At 27.1% G+C, this 19,740-nt stretch overlaps 8 protein-coding genes across 8 annotated transcripts; 5 read left to right on the top strand and 3 right to left on the bottom strand.

The window, feature by feature from the left end:
* Nucleotides 1–109: 109 nt before the first annotated feature.
* BN7_2369 (uncharacterized protein) lies at nt 110–1,828 on the top strand (the record flags this gene model as incomplete). The annotated part of the gene is made up of 1 exon (XM_011276965.1): nt 110–1,828. The coding sequence occupies one exon, from the start codon at nt 110–112 to the stop codon at nt 1,826–1,828; it is 1,719 nt and encodes a 572-aa protein (XP_011275267.1).
* Nucleotides 1,829–2,049: 221 nt separating this feature from the next.
* Nucleotides 2,050–3,507, bottom strand: BN7_2368 (ammonium permease MEP3; the record flags this gene model as incomplete). The annotated part of the gene is made up of 1 exon (XM_011276964.1): nt 2,050–3,507. One exon carries the CDS (start codon nt 3,505–3,507, stop codon nt 2,050–2,052), a length of 1,458 nt encoding a protein of 485 aa, XP_011275266.1.
* Nucleotides 3,508–5,560: 2,053 nt separating this feature from the next.
* BN7_2367 (uncharacterized protein) lies at nt 5,561–5,938 on the bottom strand (the record flags this gene model as incomplete). Its single annotated transcript, XM_011276963.1, has 1 exon — nt 5,561–5,938. The coding sequence occupies one exon, from the start codon at nt 5,936–5,938 to the stop codon at nt 5,561–5,563; it is 378 nt and encodes a 125-aa protein (XP_011275265.1).
* Nucleotides 5,939–6,540: 602 nt separating this feature from the next.
* Nucleotides 6,541–8,076, top strand: BN7_2366 (uncharacterized protein; the record flags this gene model as incomplete). The annotated part of the gene is made up of 1 exon (XM_011276962.1): nt 6,541–8,076. One exon carries the CDS (start codon nt 6,541–6,543, stop codon nt 8,074–8,076), a length of 1,536 nt encoding a protein of 511 aa, XP_011275264.1.
* An 822-nt stretch (nt 8,077–8,898) lies between these two features.
* Nucleotides 8,899–9,549, top strand: BN7_2365 (DNA repair protein; the record flags this gene model as incomplete). The annotated part of the gene is made up of 1 exon (XM_011276961.1): nt 8,899–9,549. The coding sequence occupies one exon, from the start codon at nt 8,899–8,901 to the stop codon at nt 9,547–9,549; it is 651 nt and encodes a 216-aa protein (XP_011275263.1).
* Nucleotides 9,550–10,939: 1,390 nt separating this feature from the next.
* BN7_2364 (uncharacterized protein) lies at nt 10,940–12,178 on the top strand (the record flags this gene model as incomplete). The annotated part of the gene is made up of 1 exon (XM_011276960.1): nt 10,940–12,178. One exon carries the CDS (start codon nt 10,940–10,942, stop codon nt 12,176–12,178), a length of 1,239 nt encoding a protein of 412 aa, XP_011275262.1.
* A 13-nt stretch (nt 12,179–12,191) lies between these two features.
* Nucleotides 12,192–13,130, bottom strand: LOA1 (lysophosphatidic acid acyltransferase LOA1; the record flags this gene model as incomplete). Its single annotated transcript, XM_011276959.1, has 1 exon — nt 12,192–13,130. One exon carries the CDS (start codon nt 13,128–13,130, stop codon nt 12,192–12,194), a length of 939 nt encoding a protein of 312 aa, XP_011275261.1.
* Nucleotides 13,131–13,391: 261 nt separating this feature from the next.
* On the top strand, nt 13,392–14,615 carry TAZ1 (lysophosphatidylcholine acyltransferase; the record flags this gene model as incomplete). Its single annotated transcript, XM_011276958.1, has 1 exon — nt 13,392–14,615. One exon carries the CDS (start codon nt 13,392–13,394, stop codon nt 14,613–14,615), a length of 1,224 nt encoding a protein of 407 aa, XP_011275260.1.
* Between the last annotated feature and the right edge of the window lie 5,125 nt (nt 14,616–19,740).

Raw genomic sequence — 19,740 nt, 5'->3', positions numbered from 1 at the left:
GTATAATGTTGTGTGTCGTATTTTTTTTTTCTTAGCCTAGTATTTAACAATAGACATCGACAGTTAAAGCTATTGGTATCAAACAGTTGAGAGAACGCTCGAGGGCAAAATGGTTTGCTTGTCTGACTTACCAGATCACTGCTTGGAAGAAATATTCATTGATCATTTGAATTATCAATTTGAAGAATTAAAAGCATTATATCGTATAGATAAACAATTTGGTTCATTATTGAGGAAAACTGTTGCAATTATAACCAATGATGTGAACTTACCAAATCAAGAAATGACAATGGTTGATGGTCTAGATGGCTTGGAATTGAAGATAGTTAATGAAGCTGCATTGGATGATCGTTATAAGTTCTATATTATCAATTATAATTTAGAATTAGGTTATGACTTAAAGATTTTTGAAAAGTTTAATAAGGATTTGAATAAAGGCTTCAAAATCAATTTTTTCAGTCCAAATTACATTTTGAAGACAAGTTATGAATCTGGTGTTACTTTAAAGAAACATGAAATTGATTGTGTTGATCCGAATGATAGTAATAACGTCATCATAGATGAAAATAAAATTTGTAAAAATTTACCAGATTCAGTAAAGCAATATTTTATGGGTTTCAATGAATTTTATATTGGATCTGAAACAAATAACTTAAACGATGAGTTGAAACTAAGATCTGCTGATTCATTATTCAATATCAAAACCAATAATTTATCGAAAACTATACATTCCAACACAAAGAAGAAACATTTCAATTATTATATCAAAAGAATGGTAATTACAAATTATAATGGGAATTGTAAAACGTTTGAAGTCACAGACTTAAAGTTACCAAATTTAGAAGAAATTTATTTTTATTCAGGAGTTAAAAAAGATACATTAATAGAATCAACTACATTAGAATCAAATTATTATCATGATAATAATAAACAATTTGAACAGCATAATCTTTATTCAATTAAGGGTTGCGACTTCCCCAAACTTGAGATATTCAAATTAATCAAATATTCCAAGATTGAATCGATAATAAATTCAAATTTCCAAACATTGAAAAATTTATCATTGAAAAATAATTTATTATTAAATATTGATCAATGTGAATTTCCTTCATTAAAAACATTAAAAATTGAACCATTATATGATGTTCAAACAGCTTTAAAGAATAATCCTGAAATAAATTTTGATGATGAAGTTATACATTTTGTTAATCGTTATGGTTTGAATTATAATGAAATAAAATCATTAAATTTTGCAAGAATATTAAATACAACTTTTTCATCAAATTTTACAAAATTAACTATACCAAATGTTCAATATTTGAAATATTTCAATAAAGAGTTTTTATTAAATTTAGAAATCATTGAAATTCTTAACCATGGACTATCTTCACCAGGTACAAGTATTGTTATATTTGGGAAATTCCCTATAAATCTCCAATATGAATTAGAATTCACAAATCATTCAACATATAATTCAATCAATTCAACTAAAACGATTCAAGATTTTTTCCAAAAATTTATTGAAACATCTTCAAATTTATTAGAGATTAATAATTCAATGAATTTATTTATACCAGTTAAAGAATTTGAAACTAAAAATAAAGATATACAAAACAATACCATAAATAATGGATTTGAAACTAATACTTTCACCTCAAATCTTCCAACAGTTTGTTTTCAACCGGTATCTGGACCATTTGAAAGTTCGAAAACTTTTTATTATTGTTTATTAAAGAAAAATAATGGGAATAATAATAATAATCAATCTTTTTCATTTTCAAATACTGCTCATACTTCAGCAACAGGTTCAGGTGTAAGGTTATTTTAATCCTAAGAATAAACAACTATAGTGTAGCTATATGTTGTACGTTGATCAGACTACATGTAAATATTAAACCAATATATATATATATAATTAACTTTTTGTTATATAACCTAATGCATTGTGAGAAAACTATTATTTAAAATAAAATAAGAACTAAAACGTAACTTCGTGAAATGAAAACATAAAACATAAAACAAAAACTATAAGAGCATGATATGAATTTATCATACCCCTTGTTTTTCTTGATCTAAATGTTGATGATCACTTAATTCACTTGATTCACCATTTTCACCATCATGAGTTTCAACTCTTGGAATATGATCATCTTGATGATTTAAAGGATTTGGAATATATGAACCATCTTGATTTTGTTCCATTTGATTATTATTACCCCAACTTAAGAAATCTCTTCTAACTTCAACATAATCATAAGCAAATTCACCAATTTGATCTTCATCCATACCTGCAGCTTCAGCATATTCATTAGCTCTTAATTTTAAACCTGGGATCTTATCAATAACAAAGCAAATCAATGATGTAACAACTGCAACATAACCGGTACAAGCTGCAATAAATGCAATTTGTTTATAAATTTGTTTATAATTATGAGAAATAAATCCACCTGGATGTTCAGTTGAACCATCCATTCCAATAATCCAATCAGCTGCAAATAATGCATTGAAAAATAATCCCAACATACCTGCAATACCGTGTTCAGCCAAGATATCCAAAGAATCATCAACTCCAACTAAATATTTCAATCCAGTGGAAAAATTACAAACTATACCAGTAACAATCCCCAATATAACTGAACCATAAGGTGTAATCATACCTGAAGCAGGTGTTGATGAAACTAAACCTGAAACTAAACCTGAACATAACCCAACAGTGGACCATTTTTTCTCTAATCTATAATCTAATAAACACCAAGTCATTGCAGCAAAAGAAGCAGTTAAATTTGTATTCATAATAGCCATCATTGCCTTCATAGTTGGAGCAAATGCTGAACCACCATTAAAACCTAACCATCCAAACCAAAGTAATACAGTACCTAAAGTAATTAATGAAACGTTATGAGGTCTAAAATTTATTAATAATTTTTCTTTACGTTTACCCAAAAACCATGAATAAACAAATCCACCAACACCTGAACCAATTTCAACTGGACCACCACCAGCATAATCTAAAACTCCCCAAGATGCAGCCCAACCATTTGAACTCCAAATCCAACAAACTATTGGAGAATAAACTAAAGTTGCCCAAAGGAAAAGGAAAACCATATGAGGTAATAAACGACCTCTTTCAGCTGTAGCACCTGCAATAATTGCCAAAGTGACACATAAAAACATATTTTGATAATTTGCAAATACTAATTCAGGATATTGGTCATCAGATTCAACTTTACCATAAACATCTCTAAATCCAAATGAATCCAGGTTACCAATAAATTTATTTGTTGCAGTTTTAGAAAAAGCTAATGAATAACCCCAAAAATACCATTGGAAAATACCAACACAACATGCCATTAATACAGCCCATATTAATGAAAGGGCAGATTTTCTTCTTGCTAAACCTGAATAAAGAAATCCCAAACCTGGAACCATAATAAAGACTAAAGCTGTACATAATATAAGAAATGCCACGACACCGGAATCATAAGTTTCCTCTAATACGGCACCCATGATGATTATATTGTATTGATATTGATTGTAATGATATTATTGATATTATTGATGATATGAAACTATGAAATTTTTATTTTTGTATTGATGATATTATGATATGAATTGCTGGTTATGACAAAAAGCAATAACAAGCGAGAATATAAAGAAATGATGATTTGAACAGTGATAAAGATGATGATGATATCAATAGTGATGGTAATACCAGACTAATGTATTCTCAACGATGTCAAAAGTATAAGTTGAAGAATTAATTTTACTTATATTAAAATTCCAAATGAGTAAAAATGAAAATTTTATGCAAGTTACCGCAAATTCGAAAAACGAGTCAACAAATGAAAAACTGAGAAACTTTTGATAAAGAAAATGAAGGCGTGGAATAAATATAAAACTAGACTTTTAGTACGTGATTTAATGCCAATTATGATAAATTTGAGTATAAATATCTTTGAAATTCTTCTGATCTTGGCCTTTGATGAGCTAGTAATCATATATACTGATCAATTGTACTCATGATATTCTTGGTAAAATGGGATCTGATAACTACAAGAAAAGCCCGAGATTCATAATCAGGCAATCACAAAATAATCAAATTCAGTTTCAATAATCAACTTATTCCATAGTAAAACTATCAAATAACCATCATATACACTACAATTGTTTTATACTCAAATCATCCTCATCAATCGGATTTATTCCAAAGATTCCCAAAAGAGTTCAAACCACCAAATTTAAAAATTCGGTGTTATCAGTAGACGATTCCTAAACTAAAATTTGATTGGACGATTAACAACCGTTATCTTATCTTGAAAAGTTAAAATCTTGAAAATATTTAACGCCGCAAAAAAAAAGGAACTTTTGACTTTTTCACCGGTATACGGATTTACCTGATTGGGAAATTACTTTATAGTTTGTGCGAAAAATTTGTGAAAAATTGCGAAATACAATTTTAAAATTGCACGGTGAGGTAAGCAGTGGCACTGTGATTATGTAATTAATTTTAATTATATAGTAACTAGATATAAAATGGAATAAATAATTATTAAAACCAGTTTATATGCTCTTAGTACGAGATATGACATATATGTCTTGTTAAATTACCAGAATTAAGAGGTTGATTAAATTAAAATTTTGGTAATTTTTGTTAAATTTTATTCTTAAAGTAAATATAAAATTTATCATGTTGATAAGATTTTTGAATTGCAAAAATTCCAAATTTGAAAGTAGGAATTTGAGAATTTAAAATATCTTACAATAATAATGGAGTTTTAAATGACCATAAAAACTTTTTTTTAAAATACTTTATCACAGAAAAATTCAATAATTGTGATATAATTCAATTATTTATATATCTGATTACATAATCACTCATAGTCACATGATACAAATGGGCCAAATATTCAGTTTTATATTGAAGGTGTGAATATCATATTGATCATTATCAAGATGTTACAGGAATTTATATCAAGTTGATTATATATGTTTATTGTGATATATCATATATGGGAATGTTATTTACAGATATTATTAAACATAAGCTCGTAGAATTCCTCAATTTGAACAATAGTTTTGTTGATTTCGATATCAATTATTAGATGATTAATGAATAAACATAAAGTACATTAAATCATAGATAAAATGAAATGAATAAAAACTTGTATTTGAATGAGACATGGGTTTATGAATCCATACCAGCAGTAAATAAATCACGAGAAAATTGTTTAAATAAAAAATGTGGAAGTTTATTCTGAAAGTTTGCAAAATTCAACTGATATTAATGTATTGTGAAATCATAACAAAATGATCATTTTATGATTGGGATATTGGTAAAGCATATAGTTTGACGTAATGACAATAAAAATGAGTTTAAATTTGTTCTTTGAGTTTAATAATTTGATTTTAATCTTAAAAATATAATGTTTGGATAGTGCTGTATTGACGTATTTTGATACATCTGAATTTTTTAATGGATCTTTTCCTTGAATTGTTTTTGACAATGCATTATCTAAGGTAAATATTGATAAGTGTAACATTTCACATTTTAATACCAATCCTAATCTTCATCTTCACATAAACATGAAATAGACTCTGCAAAGTACACTAAGAGGAAAATGAATCCAATCAGCATCCCCATAGAAAGAAGCAAAGCAAATATAACCAGAACTGTCTCTCTAAGTGTTAACGACTCGTTAGTGTTTGAATTTGAATCATTTTGTTCAGTTGGTGCATTATTTTGAGAAACAAAAGCTAAATGTTGTGAATATGAAGGTGGTGATTGATCTAAAGCTTGTGATTCAATATCAGCATCTTTTGCTTTTGTAACTGCTTCTGTAGCTTGATTATAACTTGGGAGTTGATCTTTCAATTCTTCCAATAACTCTTCCAAACTAATTTGAGGAACTTGACCAGCTTGACCAGTTTGACGATTCATTTTGATGAATCGATATAGGTGGAGCTCTGCAGAAACTGAATTGAAGTATATAGCACCCCATTATCTGAATTAACCAGTAGAAACACAGAAGTTGATTCAATTTATTATTTGATAATGATCTTTGCCACAAAACACAAAACCCCGTTATATGGTAAGTCTGGACCTGATTTTTCAATTAACCGTCAACATATTGCCCAAAAGCCCATTTGATTTCAGTAGATAAACATAACAAAGGTGAAAATATATGAAACCATATCAGCTCTGTAATTGCGACCATTATAACTCATAAGTTGTAAGATGATGTATTTGCTTTGGTAGCTGAGTCTTAAGAAAGATCAGGCGCTAACACAGGGGCTTACTAACCCTTCCTCATTAGGAAGACGCATATAATAAAACCTTAATTTCACCGTTAAAAATCATCTCAGTTTATTTACTCTATATACTTTATTCTCTGCTTTATGAGCGATTTGAAAAATAAGTATAAATAGCTGACAAGATAATCTATTTCCCAATGCTCTTCTATTACCTTTCTACTATCAATCAATATAATTTTAATCCATCAATAGTGCAAACCAATCTAGCTTTTATTAAATTAATTGAATATGTCCAACGTCGATTACGATGCTTATGATGAAGAGGAAGATTCTTGGGTAATTTATAAACTTTCTGAGGTTGCATTGAAGCTCATACCTAAAAAGTGCCTTAAGGAGTTATTTAAAATGGCTGGAAACGAAGAGGAATTGGAACCAGAAATAGGAAATGTTTACGGTTTTATATATCATGTGCTAAATTTCAAAATCAAAGTGCCCATCAAAAGATTTATATGGAAGATCCAAAAAGCTATGTTCTTTGGTAGATATAAGACACAATGTTGCTTTGAAAGAATTGAAAATTCAGAATTAATTAAGAGACTCACCAAAGTAATTAATCATGTTGAATCATCTTTCAATAAATTAGCATCCAATTTGAATTTAATTAAAGCTCCCCCAACTAAAGAGCCTTGTACTGGGTTTTCATGTTGTTTCCCAATTGAAGTTTGGTATTTATTAGTCAAGGATTATAATGTGAATGCTGGTAATCTTGTGAGAGTAAACAAAGAACTCTGTAACTTCTTTGCCCCAGTTGTCTACAAATCCATTCACATGGATATTACCATTAGTCCAATTGATACACTTCAAACATTTTATTCTCATTATTGCAATTTTGGCTCAACATATTTATTCCAACCCTCTAGTCCTTTCAAGATGTACAAAATGCTTCACGATAGTCAAAATTTCCAATATGAATTCATAGACCTTATACATACAAGTTCTTCTAATGATAACGCAGATAATGTTTCAACAAGATATATTAGAAACTTCAGAGATGTTAAAAATGTGTTTGAAAACATTATATCTAATCCAAACTCATTGTTTAAAGATTTCGTTAAAGAATTAACTACTTCTATATGTTTTCTTGATGGGTTTGACAAGTTTACTAAAGAAGGATCCAATTTTGCTGGAACAATCCAAAGTCTTTCTAACAAGACAAAGCTTAATGTTCTAGCTAGTGATTTCAATTCTTTTGACACTTTTGAGCTTGATGAAAACTATGAATATTATATTCGAAAAGGAATAGACTTTGATTTAGAGGAACTTGACTGCTTAGTTAATGATTTTACTGTCCCAAGGTTTCCATACGTCAAAGAAACGCTCCCCGAGAGTGAATTTTACAGGGAACTAACCCTTCCAGGAATCGTTCAGGACGATTTCAAAAAGGATTCAAAGTATAGAAGTCAAATATTTAATGCGAACAGCATGAAAGACCTTGAAAGTTCAAACCCTTTTCAAAGATGGAATGAAGAATTGCAACCGGACACTTGGAATTATGATCGTGAGACTAAAACTCAGCTCAAAGGAGCAGGATCTATTAAGTTACAAAATCGCAGCTTTTTCAGTGAAGTTGATACACAAAACTTTCTTTCAAACTTTGTTCATAGTATTGCATCTATGAACGTGAAAAAAACCTCAAAGACGTCTACGTTGATTTTCGGTTCACATGACATTGAAAATAGTTATATGGATGATACAGAAGAGGAAAGAGATCAAAATATTCCATTTTCAATAACACCACATATGATAATAATCAATGGGAGTTAGAATAGCTTCAAATTTGTACTGTGCTGAATAGAAATAAATTTAAATAGATATATACAAGTTAAATTTCTAAAACGTTATCATGTAATATCAAGTAGCTGTTCGAACTCACCCCCAGATAAAGTGTTGAAGGTAAATATATCAACTCAAATTATCAAGATAATTCACATGTTTGACTGTTTAACACTTATACGATTTGAGCCAACTTCTCGAGTTTAATTAGCAGCTTTTTGAGGTATTGGTGCTTACTAATTGCTGACACTTCATATACTTGACAAATTGTATCGCTCTGGGAATTCTTGAATCGCCCATGTCACAGAATAACCCAAATATTGAATTGGTACACCTTCAAAGCTTTAGCACTAGTAAGCCAATTCTATCCAAAAGGAAGTCTGAACGGGACGTTCTTTGATCGTGAAATTGTTTTTTAATATACGATATACGGAAGAGTTATATCAATCATTGTATGATGCGTATGACAATGACAAATATATCAGCGTTTAGTAGACTACTAGATAATTATTTTAAAGTTAGAATTTGCAATACAATATAGTGATAATTTGCGTCATACGATTTAATTTTAATTAATATTTAAAATATGTTAATTAAACGCGTCAATTTCCAAATTTTCGTGTAATTTGATATAAAGACGTGTGTCAGCGGCTAATTTTATTACCATTAATGTCGATAATTTATATAAACATTAAAATATTTCTTGGAGATCATGTAAATTAAATTTTATATATAAATGACCAGTATCCACAGAAATCTTTAAAAAGTTAAAAACTTCTCCAAATAAAACAAACCTTCAACAAATAATTAATCATGGAACTAGAAATCACCACCAAATCTGCACCAGTTGACACCCGTAATGAACAAGAAAAGTCAATGGTAACTGAAGAAGAACGAAATACATTCACCCGAAGAATAGCTTCGTTCAGTATTAGATCTATCAATAGATCTATAAAATCTCGTGTGAATTCTCTAAGAAGAAGAAATAGAGAAGAGGAAGAAGCACCAGGTGATGTCAATCAACCATTTTATGATGGGTTATTCAATGACCATGAGCCAGTTGAAGGAGCACCACCACCAGAACCACCAGTTGCAGCAGCAGAAGCAGCAGAAGCAGCAGAAGCACCAGTTGTACCAGCTGTACCAGTTGAAGCAGCAGAAGCAGAAGCACCAGTTGAAGAGCCTGAACCAATTGAAAATAACAATCAAATAAAAAAAGGTGTTGCAAGTAAGGAGGAAAATTATTCAATCAGCTTGTACTGGGATAAGATTGATTTTATAAATAAAGAGATGAATAGAAAAAGAAACAAGTACCTTATGTTGGAGAAGAAAACCAAAAGAGCCGAAAAAACAGCTGGAAAAGTCATTAACTCTATTGATTTACCAAAAACAATGGATAAAACAATCATTGGCTCTATATTGAAAGATCTTATCTTGAGAGATGGTGATTTGGATGTTAAATAATAATGATTGAAAACTTGTTAATCAATTTTCTACTCATATCACTCAGCTTATTTATCAATTTCTTATTTATCAATTTCTTATTTACTTCTCTTTTATAACTTCTCTTCTCTTTATATTTGCAACGTCTATATTCTTTCAAAGAAAATTTCTATCTTCATTGTAGCCATTATATCAACAGACCTTTTAATCATCTGATCTGATTGATTAATGTAGTCAACTGAACTTCAAGTGAAAACATTAAATGAGTAAATTTGTTGATCAAATGAATCACCCAAGGGAACATGGAACATAAAATGTCTTTGTAGTAGAAGAGCAGAAATTTTGAAGTTTAAAGTCTTTAGCCTTTCCTGTGATATAACCTAGTTTTAACAGCACTAAACCTCTTAACAAAGTCTGTAGTATAACATTGTTATATCTATGAATTTATGAAAATAATTAATTAGTCAACTTTCATGACATTCAAAAACACTTAGTCTTGACTAACCAAGTGATAAAATAGGTAAACAAGTACACTATGGCCAGGAAACTCTACCCCTTAAATCAACACCAATACTCATAGCGTCCACAATCTTCATTCTCATCCATGTTCATTTATGAAAACCAATGAATTTTAAAACTTTAATCACATGTAGTTTTAAAAGAACGCAATTTAACCATTTCCATAGTTGATCATCTATCAAAATTTAGCTTAGTTTCATCATTGGTCTATACCATCCAGATATTTTCAGCAAAAACGACTTCATAGATGCTTAATTTGGATTTATAACAAATTAACCTTTTGATTGTTCTAACTTTCAGCACATATAGAATTACCTGAAACTATACCAGCTTTATTGACGTAACAAATTCTAATATTGGTACGTAGGTAGTATTATCACTGCTGATGATTATGATAATGATGATGATGATGTTGTTGTTGTTGTTGTTGTTGTTGTCGTTGTTGTTGATGATGATGATGGTTCATGATAGAATCAAGGATCAAAATGGTCAATAATTATGTCTCATACCATTGATTATATAATCAATATACGTCACATGATCATGGGCCAAAAGTTCAAATTTCCATGGAAGGTGTGAATTATGTCCTATTAATAAAATTGATTTTTAGCTATTAAAAACCGATATTTATCTCAGCTTTCTGGAAATATATGTAAATTGATTCTCTAGAAATGACTATATCGAGTATTTAAGCCATATTCCCACTAATAATCAAGTTATCGTTACATTATTGATCATTATTTCCATTAATTTAATAGAATTCGCGGGTATTTTTCCTGCCAAGTTCTCCAGGGAAATTAATATAAGTAAATGTTTTATACTCAAGGATATTTGAATCAACTAATCAACTAGTCGGTATCAATTAGTTTTACCAGATAGATCTTACCATAATATGATTCAATTACCTGATATACCAATAATACCTATCTCAATCACATCAACTCCAAACAATTTAGAACCATGGATTCAAGAAATTTTAAATAAAAGATTAACCATATTTACAAATTTTAATAATTATTCAAATTTTATAAATAATCTTGAAGATTATTTAAATTTTATCTTTGTTAAAGTAATGGAATATGGTAATATTGATAATTATAATGATGTTTTTGAACAAACTAATGGGATAATTATAAGTGATTCAATACCTTGGAATTTACCAATAACTAAAATCAAGAAACAAGATCAATTTCAATGGAATTTACAAAATGAATTAATAATTTTAATGATAAATTTATCACAATTATATAATTTAAAAAGCGGAGAAATTATAAAATTAATAATGGATAAAGATAATAATCTTGAAACCCAAAAATTATGGTTAAATTCATTTAAAATTTTTAAAAAATCATTAGAATTTATAAATTTTTTAAAAAATCAACAAATAATTAATACATCCATATGGGAAATTTCAACAATTTTCATACAATTTAATGAAAATTTAATTAATTGTTCAATACAATTAAGTTTCTTGACAAAAACCATATGGACTTTAAAAAATATTGATTATGAAATAATGTCAGAAAATTCAATAAATTATTCAACTTTATCAAGATTATCAATTTATATTAAACAAGAATTAAATAATATGTTGAGTATATTGAAAACTCAAAATGATTCAAAATGGACACAATATATTGAAAATTTGATTAAATATATAAATGGATATTTAGGTATATTATTATCAATTGAAAATTATAAACAAGATAAAATTGGTTATAGTATTGGATTTTTAAATTTTTCAATTGAAAATATTACAAGGAAGTCAAATTCAAATGAATTTGAAGAAGATTCTAAACTGAAAAAGAAATTTACAAATTTTAAAACAAAATTTAATTCAAATGATTTACAAAAAATAAACAATAAACTCAGGTTAAACCAGAATTTAATTGAAAAATTCACCAACAATTCAATAATTTTAATAGATTTACAAAATTTATTTGAATTATTAAAAATTTTAAATTTAAAATATAATTTAGAAAATAATAATTTAAAATTTGATTCAATACCAACATCACAAGAATTATTAATACATTATTTACCCCAGGGAAGATCAATACCCATAGATTCCAAAATATGGACACCAAGTTTTATTCAAACAATTGAAAAATCATCATCTGGATATTACTAGTGGACCCATGAGATTATCTTCTTCCTATATAATTTTCAATAAATGCTTTTTTAGAATTTATATCTAATTCATCAGAAACTAATTTGAATTTCCCATTATTTGTAAATGATAGCCTTAACTTATTTAAATCTGTATCAATTGAATTTAATTGATTTGGGAAATTTATTCTTGCTTTAACATTATAAGTTAATTGACTCAGGATTTTGAATAAGAATGACCAAGATGAATAACTTATTGGTGTTACTAATGTTGATGGATAATATTTTAATCCTAAAGTTCTAATCTTGTGAGTTTTTTTATCAGATTGTAAATTGTTGATAAATTCATTGAAATAAGTTTGATTCAATTTAAATGGTAAGATTGATTTCCCGTTTGATGTTGTACCTTCTGGAAAAATATAAATGATTTTATTTTCCAATTGTTTATAATCAATTAGTGAATCAATTTCATCTAACAATACACCTGAAATACTCTTCTTCAAGAATTGTGAGATTGATTGAATTGATAAACCCCCCTTGGTGTTTGGCAATAATATAACAAAATCATCATTTGAAATTAAATATAAAGTGATTAAATCTAATGGACTTGAAAAATTACATAAGAAAACATCTCCCTTGGATGGATAGAATGATTTATTCAAGTTTTTAGATTTTAGATTTTGAATTGTTAATTCATATGAAGTTAAACCTGATATACTTAGAATTAATCTATTCAACCACCAAATTTGACCATGACCTATAATACCACCAATAACCAGAGATAACAACAACAATGGTAATATAACCACAACTTTAATCAAAACCAATATAAAACTCCCCACTAAATCAATTTTAAAATTTTTAATAATTTTACCAATTGAAGATTCATTATAACCCAAAACATTTGATTGTAAAATCGGTAAAAAAGGTGAAATCCCTGTAGATTTATCTCTCCATTGTGTATAGCGTTCCATTATCAACACCAATAACCAATAACCTAATTAATAACCTTCTTAATCAATAATATAATCTTTTCTTTCTTTTATACTCATTCAAAATCTCAAAATTCTGTCAATTTTTCATCGGTCAAAAAATCACCAACAAATTAAAAAATTCGCGAATTTTCATTTTTCTTCGAAGGCAACAAAAAAAAACGTTTTTATGTCAAAATTAATTAATACTCATAAACTTTTGATTGATAAAACTCAGATCTCATAGGAATTATTCTTTTATCAATGTCACTCCCCGGCGTTTTAGAGAGAGGTGATGAAGTGCTAAATCAATTCGATAGAAGGAACCCTTTTTGGAATTTTTCAAGTCATGCAACATGTTTATTAGCTGTTGGTTGGTCAAAACTAGTATTATATACTTCATATAAACCAAAAATTACAGGTTTAGAAATATTAGACCAAGCATTAGAAAAATCTCAAAAAGAAAATAGAGGTATTATGACAATAATGAATCATATGTCTGTTGTTGATGATCCTTTCCTTTGGGGTTGTTTACCATGGAGATTTTATCGTGATATTGATCATATTAGATGGGGGTTGGGTGCACATAATGTTTGTTTCCAAAATAAATTTTTGACATATTTTTTTTCATTGGGAAAAATTTTACCAACTGAAAGATTTGGAGTTGGTCCTTTCCAAAGTTCATTAGATGCAGCAATTAGAATCATGTCACCTGATGATTCATTAAATTTAGTTTATGATGGTACTGAAGAAACTAATACTAAATGGGTAAACCCTGCAAAACAAGAATTAAATAAGATTACACCATTAGCCCAAATCTCTAAAGAATATATATCACCAATAATAAGATCAAAACCTTCATGGATCCATGTTTTCCCTGAAGGATTTGTATTACAATTACAACAACCTTTCCAAAATTCAATGAGATATTTTAAATGGGGGATAACAAGAATTATTTTGGAATCAACAAGACAACCTATAATTATACCTATTTTCAGTACAGGATTTGAAAAAATTGCACCTGAATCTGCTGCAGGTGGTGGACTTTTAGAAAGATTTTTACCTGCAAATTTTGGTACAGAGATTAATATTACTATAGGGAATCCAATTGATGATAAAATTATTGAAAATTTTAGAAAAGAATGGTTAGACTTGGTTCAAAAACATTTAAATTCAGGTGAAGGTGATTTAAATGATGAATTAAAATTTGGTAAAGCTGCACAAGCTCTAAGATCTAAGATATCATCAGAATTAAGAAAAGCAGTTTTAGAAATTCGTAATTCCACGGGGATGTTCCCACCTGAAGATTCAAGATTTAAAGATCATAAATTTTGGCATGATTTTACCAAAAGTGAAGGTGAAAGTGCACCAGAAGTTAAATTTATTGGACAAAATTGGGCTATTAGAAGATTACAAAAATTTTTAAAAGAACATGATGAATATGAAATGAGTAAAAAACATGAAGAAAAAGTTAAAGAAGAGAAATAGATTGTAAATAGTGATATACAACATATAAATATATAATATATTCAAATTGTAAGTACAAATATTCAATTGTAAATATAATATGATATCTTTGAATTCTGTGTGGTACCATTCCAAATTTTCCACTGGTGGGAAATCACTAAATTATAATGAAATATTTAAAATACCAATGTGTTATTATAAATTATACCATTAGATAGATATTAATTTATTAAATTCATATTAAGTTAGTAATGTATCATTAAATATCTGTTGTATGACTTATAATTCACTTAAACATCACCATTTAATATTATATTGATCCATACCCATTTTAGTCAAGCTGTTTCTCAATGGATAAAACAAAAATATTCATATTATATTTTTTCAGTAGTTCTTAATCCAAACAATGTAATAAGATAGTAATCGTAGTATAATTTAAGTACATAATTGCTTATTAGATATAAATTGTGTATATAAAGTATTATGATTACTAAGCACTGACATAATCACTTATGTTTTTTTCAAATAAAAGAACAATTGATTGGTTTCACTTTTCAACAATTTATGAGAAATCATCACAATTAGGATAATTTTTGAATGGGTTATAGTTGTTTAGCTTGTAACCTTTTATTGATTTGATGTGCTACTTTGATATTTCTCATTCTAATATGCAGCACTTATTATTTTAAGATGCTCGTCATTTAAACATTTGTTTTTCTTCATTTTCAATTAATTGGCCCTGAGGTAGAGCACAGTCGAGTTTGAGATAAATAATATTGATGTGATGATGGTAAGTTTATAAACAAATATGTCCATGAGATTATGCAAATTGAAAAGTAATTACTGAATTGATTATACTTTTTAATATTAAGTGTCATATATTGGACACCTAGTACTAATGTTTATCTGAAATTGGTTATTCAGTTTTAAACCATAATTGATCCAAATTTCATTAAAAATAAATGTTATAACTAATTTTGAAATGATGACTAGCTAGTTGTAGCAAGAATTTAATGAGATCTATAAACTAATTACTTAATTAATACAAATACATAAATAAGAATTGTAATCTAATAATGAAGAAACTGCTACTAATTCTTCCCATAAATATATACACATGTGCAGTAAAACCACCTATACTTTTCACCATATATTATCATAACCAAATACACCTTGAAATTTATCAAACATGTACTATCATCTTCAGTTTAAGACATAGATCTGTATTAATACATTAGATCTATAACCAATGAAAATATGACATATGATTGGATTGGTATATGAGAATTAAATATACTTAATAAGTATTATGATTACTAAGCAATAAATAATCTCCTGATTTTTTATAATAGCTGCGTTTTTCCTTTTTTCATAATTTTCAAAAATCAAAAATTATATAAAAGGAAAAGAAAAATAGATCCATATTGCATATTTCAATGTACTTAATAATATATTAATTTTAACTCAACAATACGTTAATGATTCTTTCTAATTGCATAAACCTATCATATAAGCGTGTTTAATAATCATGTCATATGATATCAAGTTATAAAAACGTCTCCTGATGATCTAGTTGATTACATTAATATAATATTGATCAACAAATTATTATATTGTTCATGAGATTTATATAAAGCTGTTATTAAATATCATAAAAGTGATTACACTGCATAATTTTAATGACGCTGTACTCAAATTGGACACTTAATAGCTAGATTTATTCATTGATGCATTGGTTATTTGATTTTAAACTATAATTGATCCAATGTTCATATAATAAATGTTACTCTTTTGACGTATTATAACAGCTAGAATTGTAGCCACAATCACCTTTAACGTCTAGTACTAGTTGAGTCGGTACATATTAAGTTATATATGTTATATTGAAATACTATAACTTCATTACTTATCATTAATTGAACTAAAACTCGTTATATATACTTATTGTGATTACTCAGCAATTACAAAATCATCATCTGATTTTTTTTGTTTCTTTTGATCAATTTCACGTATAAAAGAAAAATAAAAAGTTTTAACTTTTCACAATTTTATCAACCATATTATATTCAATATCAGCAATTATAAAGGTTTTTCATGCTTAATTTGAGAGGTAATAGCCTTGTTGGGTCTACATCGCATAGTCATCTTACACTTAGTTTTTGTTCTATTGAAAAATGAATTGTTATAGCTAGAATTACTCATAACCTGTTGTATTTGTTTTAGTACAATATTTAATTGGTAAGTTTAGGTACAAATAGAGGCCATGAGATTATTATTTAAAAGTGATTATAATCACATACTTTTTAATAAAGTGTCATTGGACACCTAATGCTTTAATGTTTATTTGATTATTGGCTATTCAATTTTAAACCATAGTTGATCCAATATACCATAATAAATGTTATTCTTTTTGATATATATAGCTGTAGTATAAAGCTGTACTAATCCAATCAATTTGAATATATCAATCCAGAAATCTATATCAATAATTTAATTGTATGGTGATTACTAAGCTGTGAAATCAAATTTTCATATAAAAGAAAAACAAAATCCATTATAATTGAATTCAAATTATTTACTTAATTAACAATTTATAATATGAATCAATCAATGAATTATATTATGATGTTGTAATGACTTGACCAATGCAGTTGAAATCTGTTTTGCTTTCTGATCCTCTTTGCATCATCAGAGATTCAGTATTTTATAACTATTACTGTTCATAACCTGTTTAGGTTTATAATAAATGGTAAGTTTTGATACAAATGGATCCATGAGATTATTAAAGTGATTATAATACTTTTTAATAAGGTGTCTAATAGTTGGATTGCATATACATATTGTTTGAATTTGATTATTTGATTTTAAACCATAATTAATATTAACGTTCATTAAATAAATGTTATAAATTTATTCTTTTGATATTTGATTGTTAGAAACCCTCAATTGATATACAGGCAATCAATTGAGCATGCATTAATGTCGATATGAATTTCATTATACTATAGCATGTGCTAGTAATTAGCTAGTATATAAAATATACAACTAGTAGTATATAAAACTCTCACTATTGATCAGTATAATTAATTAGACAGTAGATATTCTTCTTCTATTTGGTAAATGAATATCACTATACATAAAATATTTAATTAATAGATGGTATAATAATATTAGTACCATTAGATAGCTATTAATTTCTATAACAAACATTGTGAACATTATATATTGATTACTTTAATAGTTATTGTATAATTTCATTAAATCATTGTTTCTTCCTAGTTTCATTTGTATGGAGTTTAGTTTTCTCGACTTTTTTATTCCCCAGTGAAAATTAATTTATGGGGAAAGTAAACAACAATGAACAATAAACAACAATGGACTATTAGGACTATTAGGGCTAAACAACAATGAATATACTAAAAGTACAAAGATCTCATAGATCTATACCATTACAATTCATAAGATTAATGTCATGGAACCCTTTTAAGAAAACACCCATAATTGAATACTCTTCAATTGAACAAAAAGATGCTATTATACAAGCAAAACAAGATTTAAGAAATAAATTGACAAAACAAGAATTAAATCAATTAGCTATAAATTTAGTAAATAATCAACCAAATCAACAATCATTCATCTTGCTCAATGAAATATTAAGAAAATTAGAACAAGGTCAATTCAAAGATAATCATTTAATTTATGATCCAAAATTACCTCCATTATCAATCCAAGATTCTTACAAAATTTTCAAATTAGTTATTGATAATATTGACTTGGAGAATTTCCAAACTGCTAGATTTATACCAAGATTATACTTACAATTATCTCAATCTGCATCAATAAATAAGGATTATGACTTCTTGTTAACAATTTTCCATGATTTTTTAAATTATTTAAATAAATTAGGTTATGAAGATCAAACTCTTAAGGTTATTGATGCATTTATTAATGAACATCATAACTTATCTCAACAAGCATTAGATATTATAACTAATGTATTAATTAATTATAACATTTCACCAATATTATCAATTTCATTATTAAAAAAATTTGAAAATCAAAGCTTAGATCTTGATAAATTACATGCATTAATTTTAAAATCAATTCAGTATTATCTTTCCAAGAGAAATATTATTTATTCAATTGATACACAAAATTTAAAATTTATTAAAAATTATATTCAATTACAAATTAATGATAATAATTCATCAAATTGGGAATTATTAAAAATTATTCAACAAAATGATGAGTTCTTCTCCAAAGAAGAATCAATGATATTAACCAAAATCATTGATAATAAGGAATTAAATCAAGATAATATTCATTTATTCATTGATTCATTAATTAAAACTAATGAAATTTCAATAATTGATCAGAATTTAATTTGTGAAAAAATCATATCAAAATTTCATGAGGATTTATTAATATCATTGAAATTAGATGTTTTCATTAATTCAAAATTATCCAATGAATTAAAACAAAAATTATTAAGCCAACCAGATTTGATTAATATGAATACTTTTAATTCAATCATAAAATCATTATCTTATTCCCCCAATCAAGAAATTTTTAATAAATCTTATCAACAAATCAATGAATTTTTCAATAACCATATGGATGATTTTGAAATTTCAATTGAAACATATACTCATCTTTTAAACAGAGGTATAAACATCCAAGACCCAGGGTATTTAAAAAAAACATTCTTAAAATCAATTAATGATGGGATTGAATGGGAATCAAACCCTCGTGTATTAAATCAAATGTTTCAAATTATAGCACAAGATCCCCAAGAAAATATAAAGGATATTTTCCAATTATATCAAAAAATTAAATTCTTCATAAAGAAACTTGATTCAAAAAGTTATAATTATTTAGTTAAATTAATGCTTCAACATGAATTTTTTGGTGATGTTGTTACATCATTTAAAGAAGAATTACCTGACCTACAAAAAGATGAAAAATTCAGTTCACAACAATATCCTGAATTATTTAAAACCTTATATGATTGGATCTTGGAATACCAAGGGGATATTAAAATCTTGTGGGAATTTTTCCATAATTTCCAAGAATATTTCCATTTATCTTATGATAATTATTTCCCCCTTATCAAAAAGTTTGCTTCTAGGGGGAGACCTGATAATTT

The sequence above is a fragment of the Wickerhamomyces ciferrii genome, contig 00054 (assembly GCF_000313485.1).
Source record: "Wickerhamomyces ciferrii WGS project CAIF00000000 data, strain NRRL Y-1031 F-60-10, contig 00054, whole genome shotgun sequence".
NCBI lineage: Eukaryota > Fungi > Ascomycota > Saccharomycetes > Phaffomycetales > Wickerhamomycetaceae > Hansenula > Hansenula ciferrii.
This window is presented reverse-complemented; position numbering and strand designations above follow the sequence as displayed.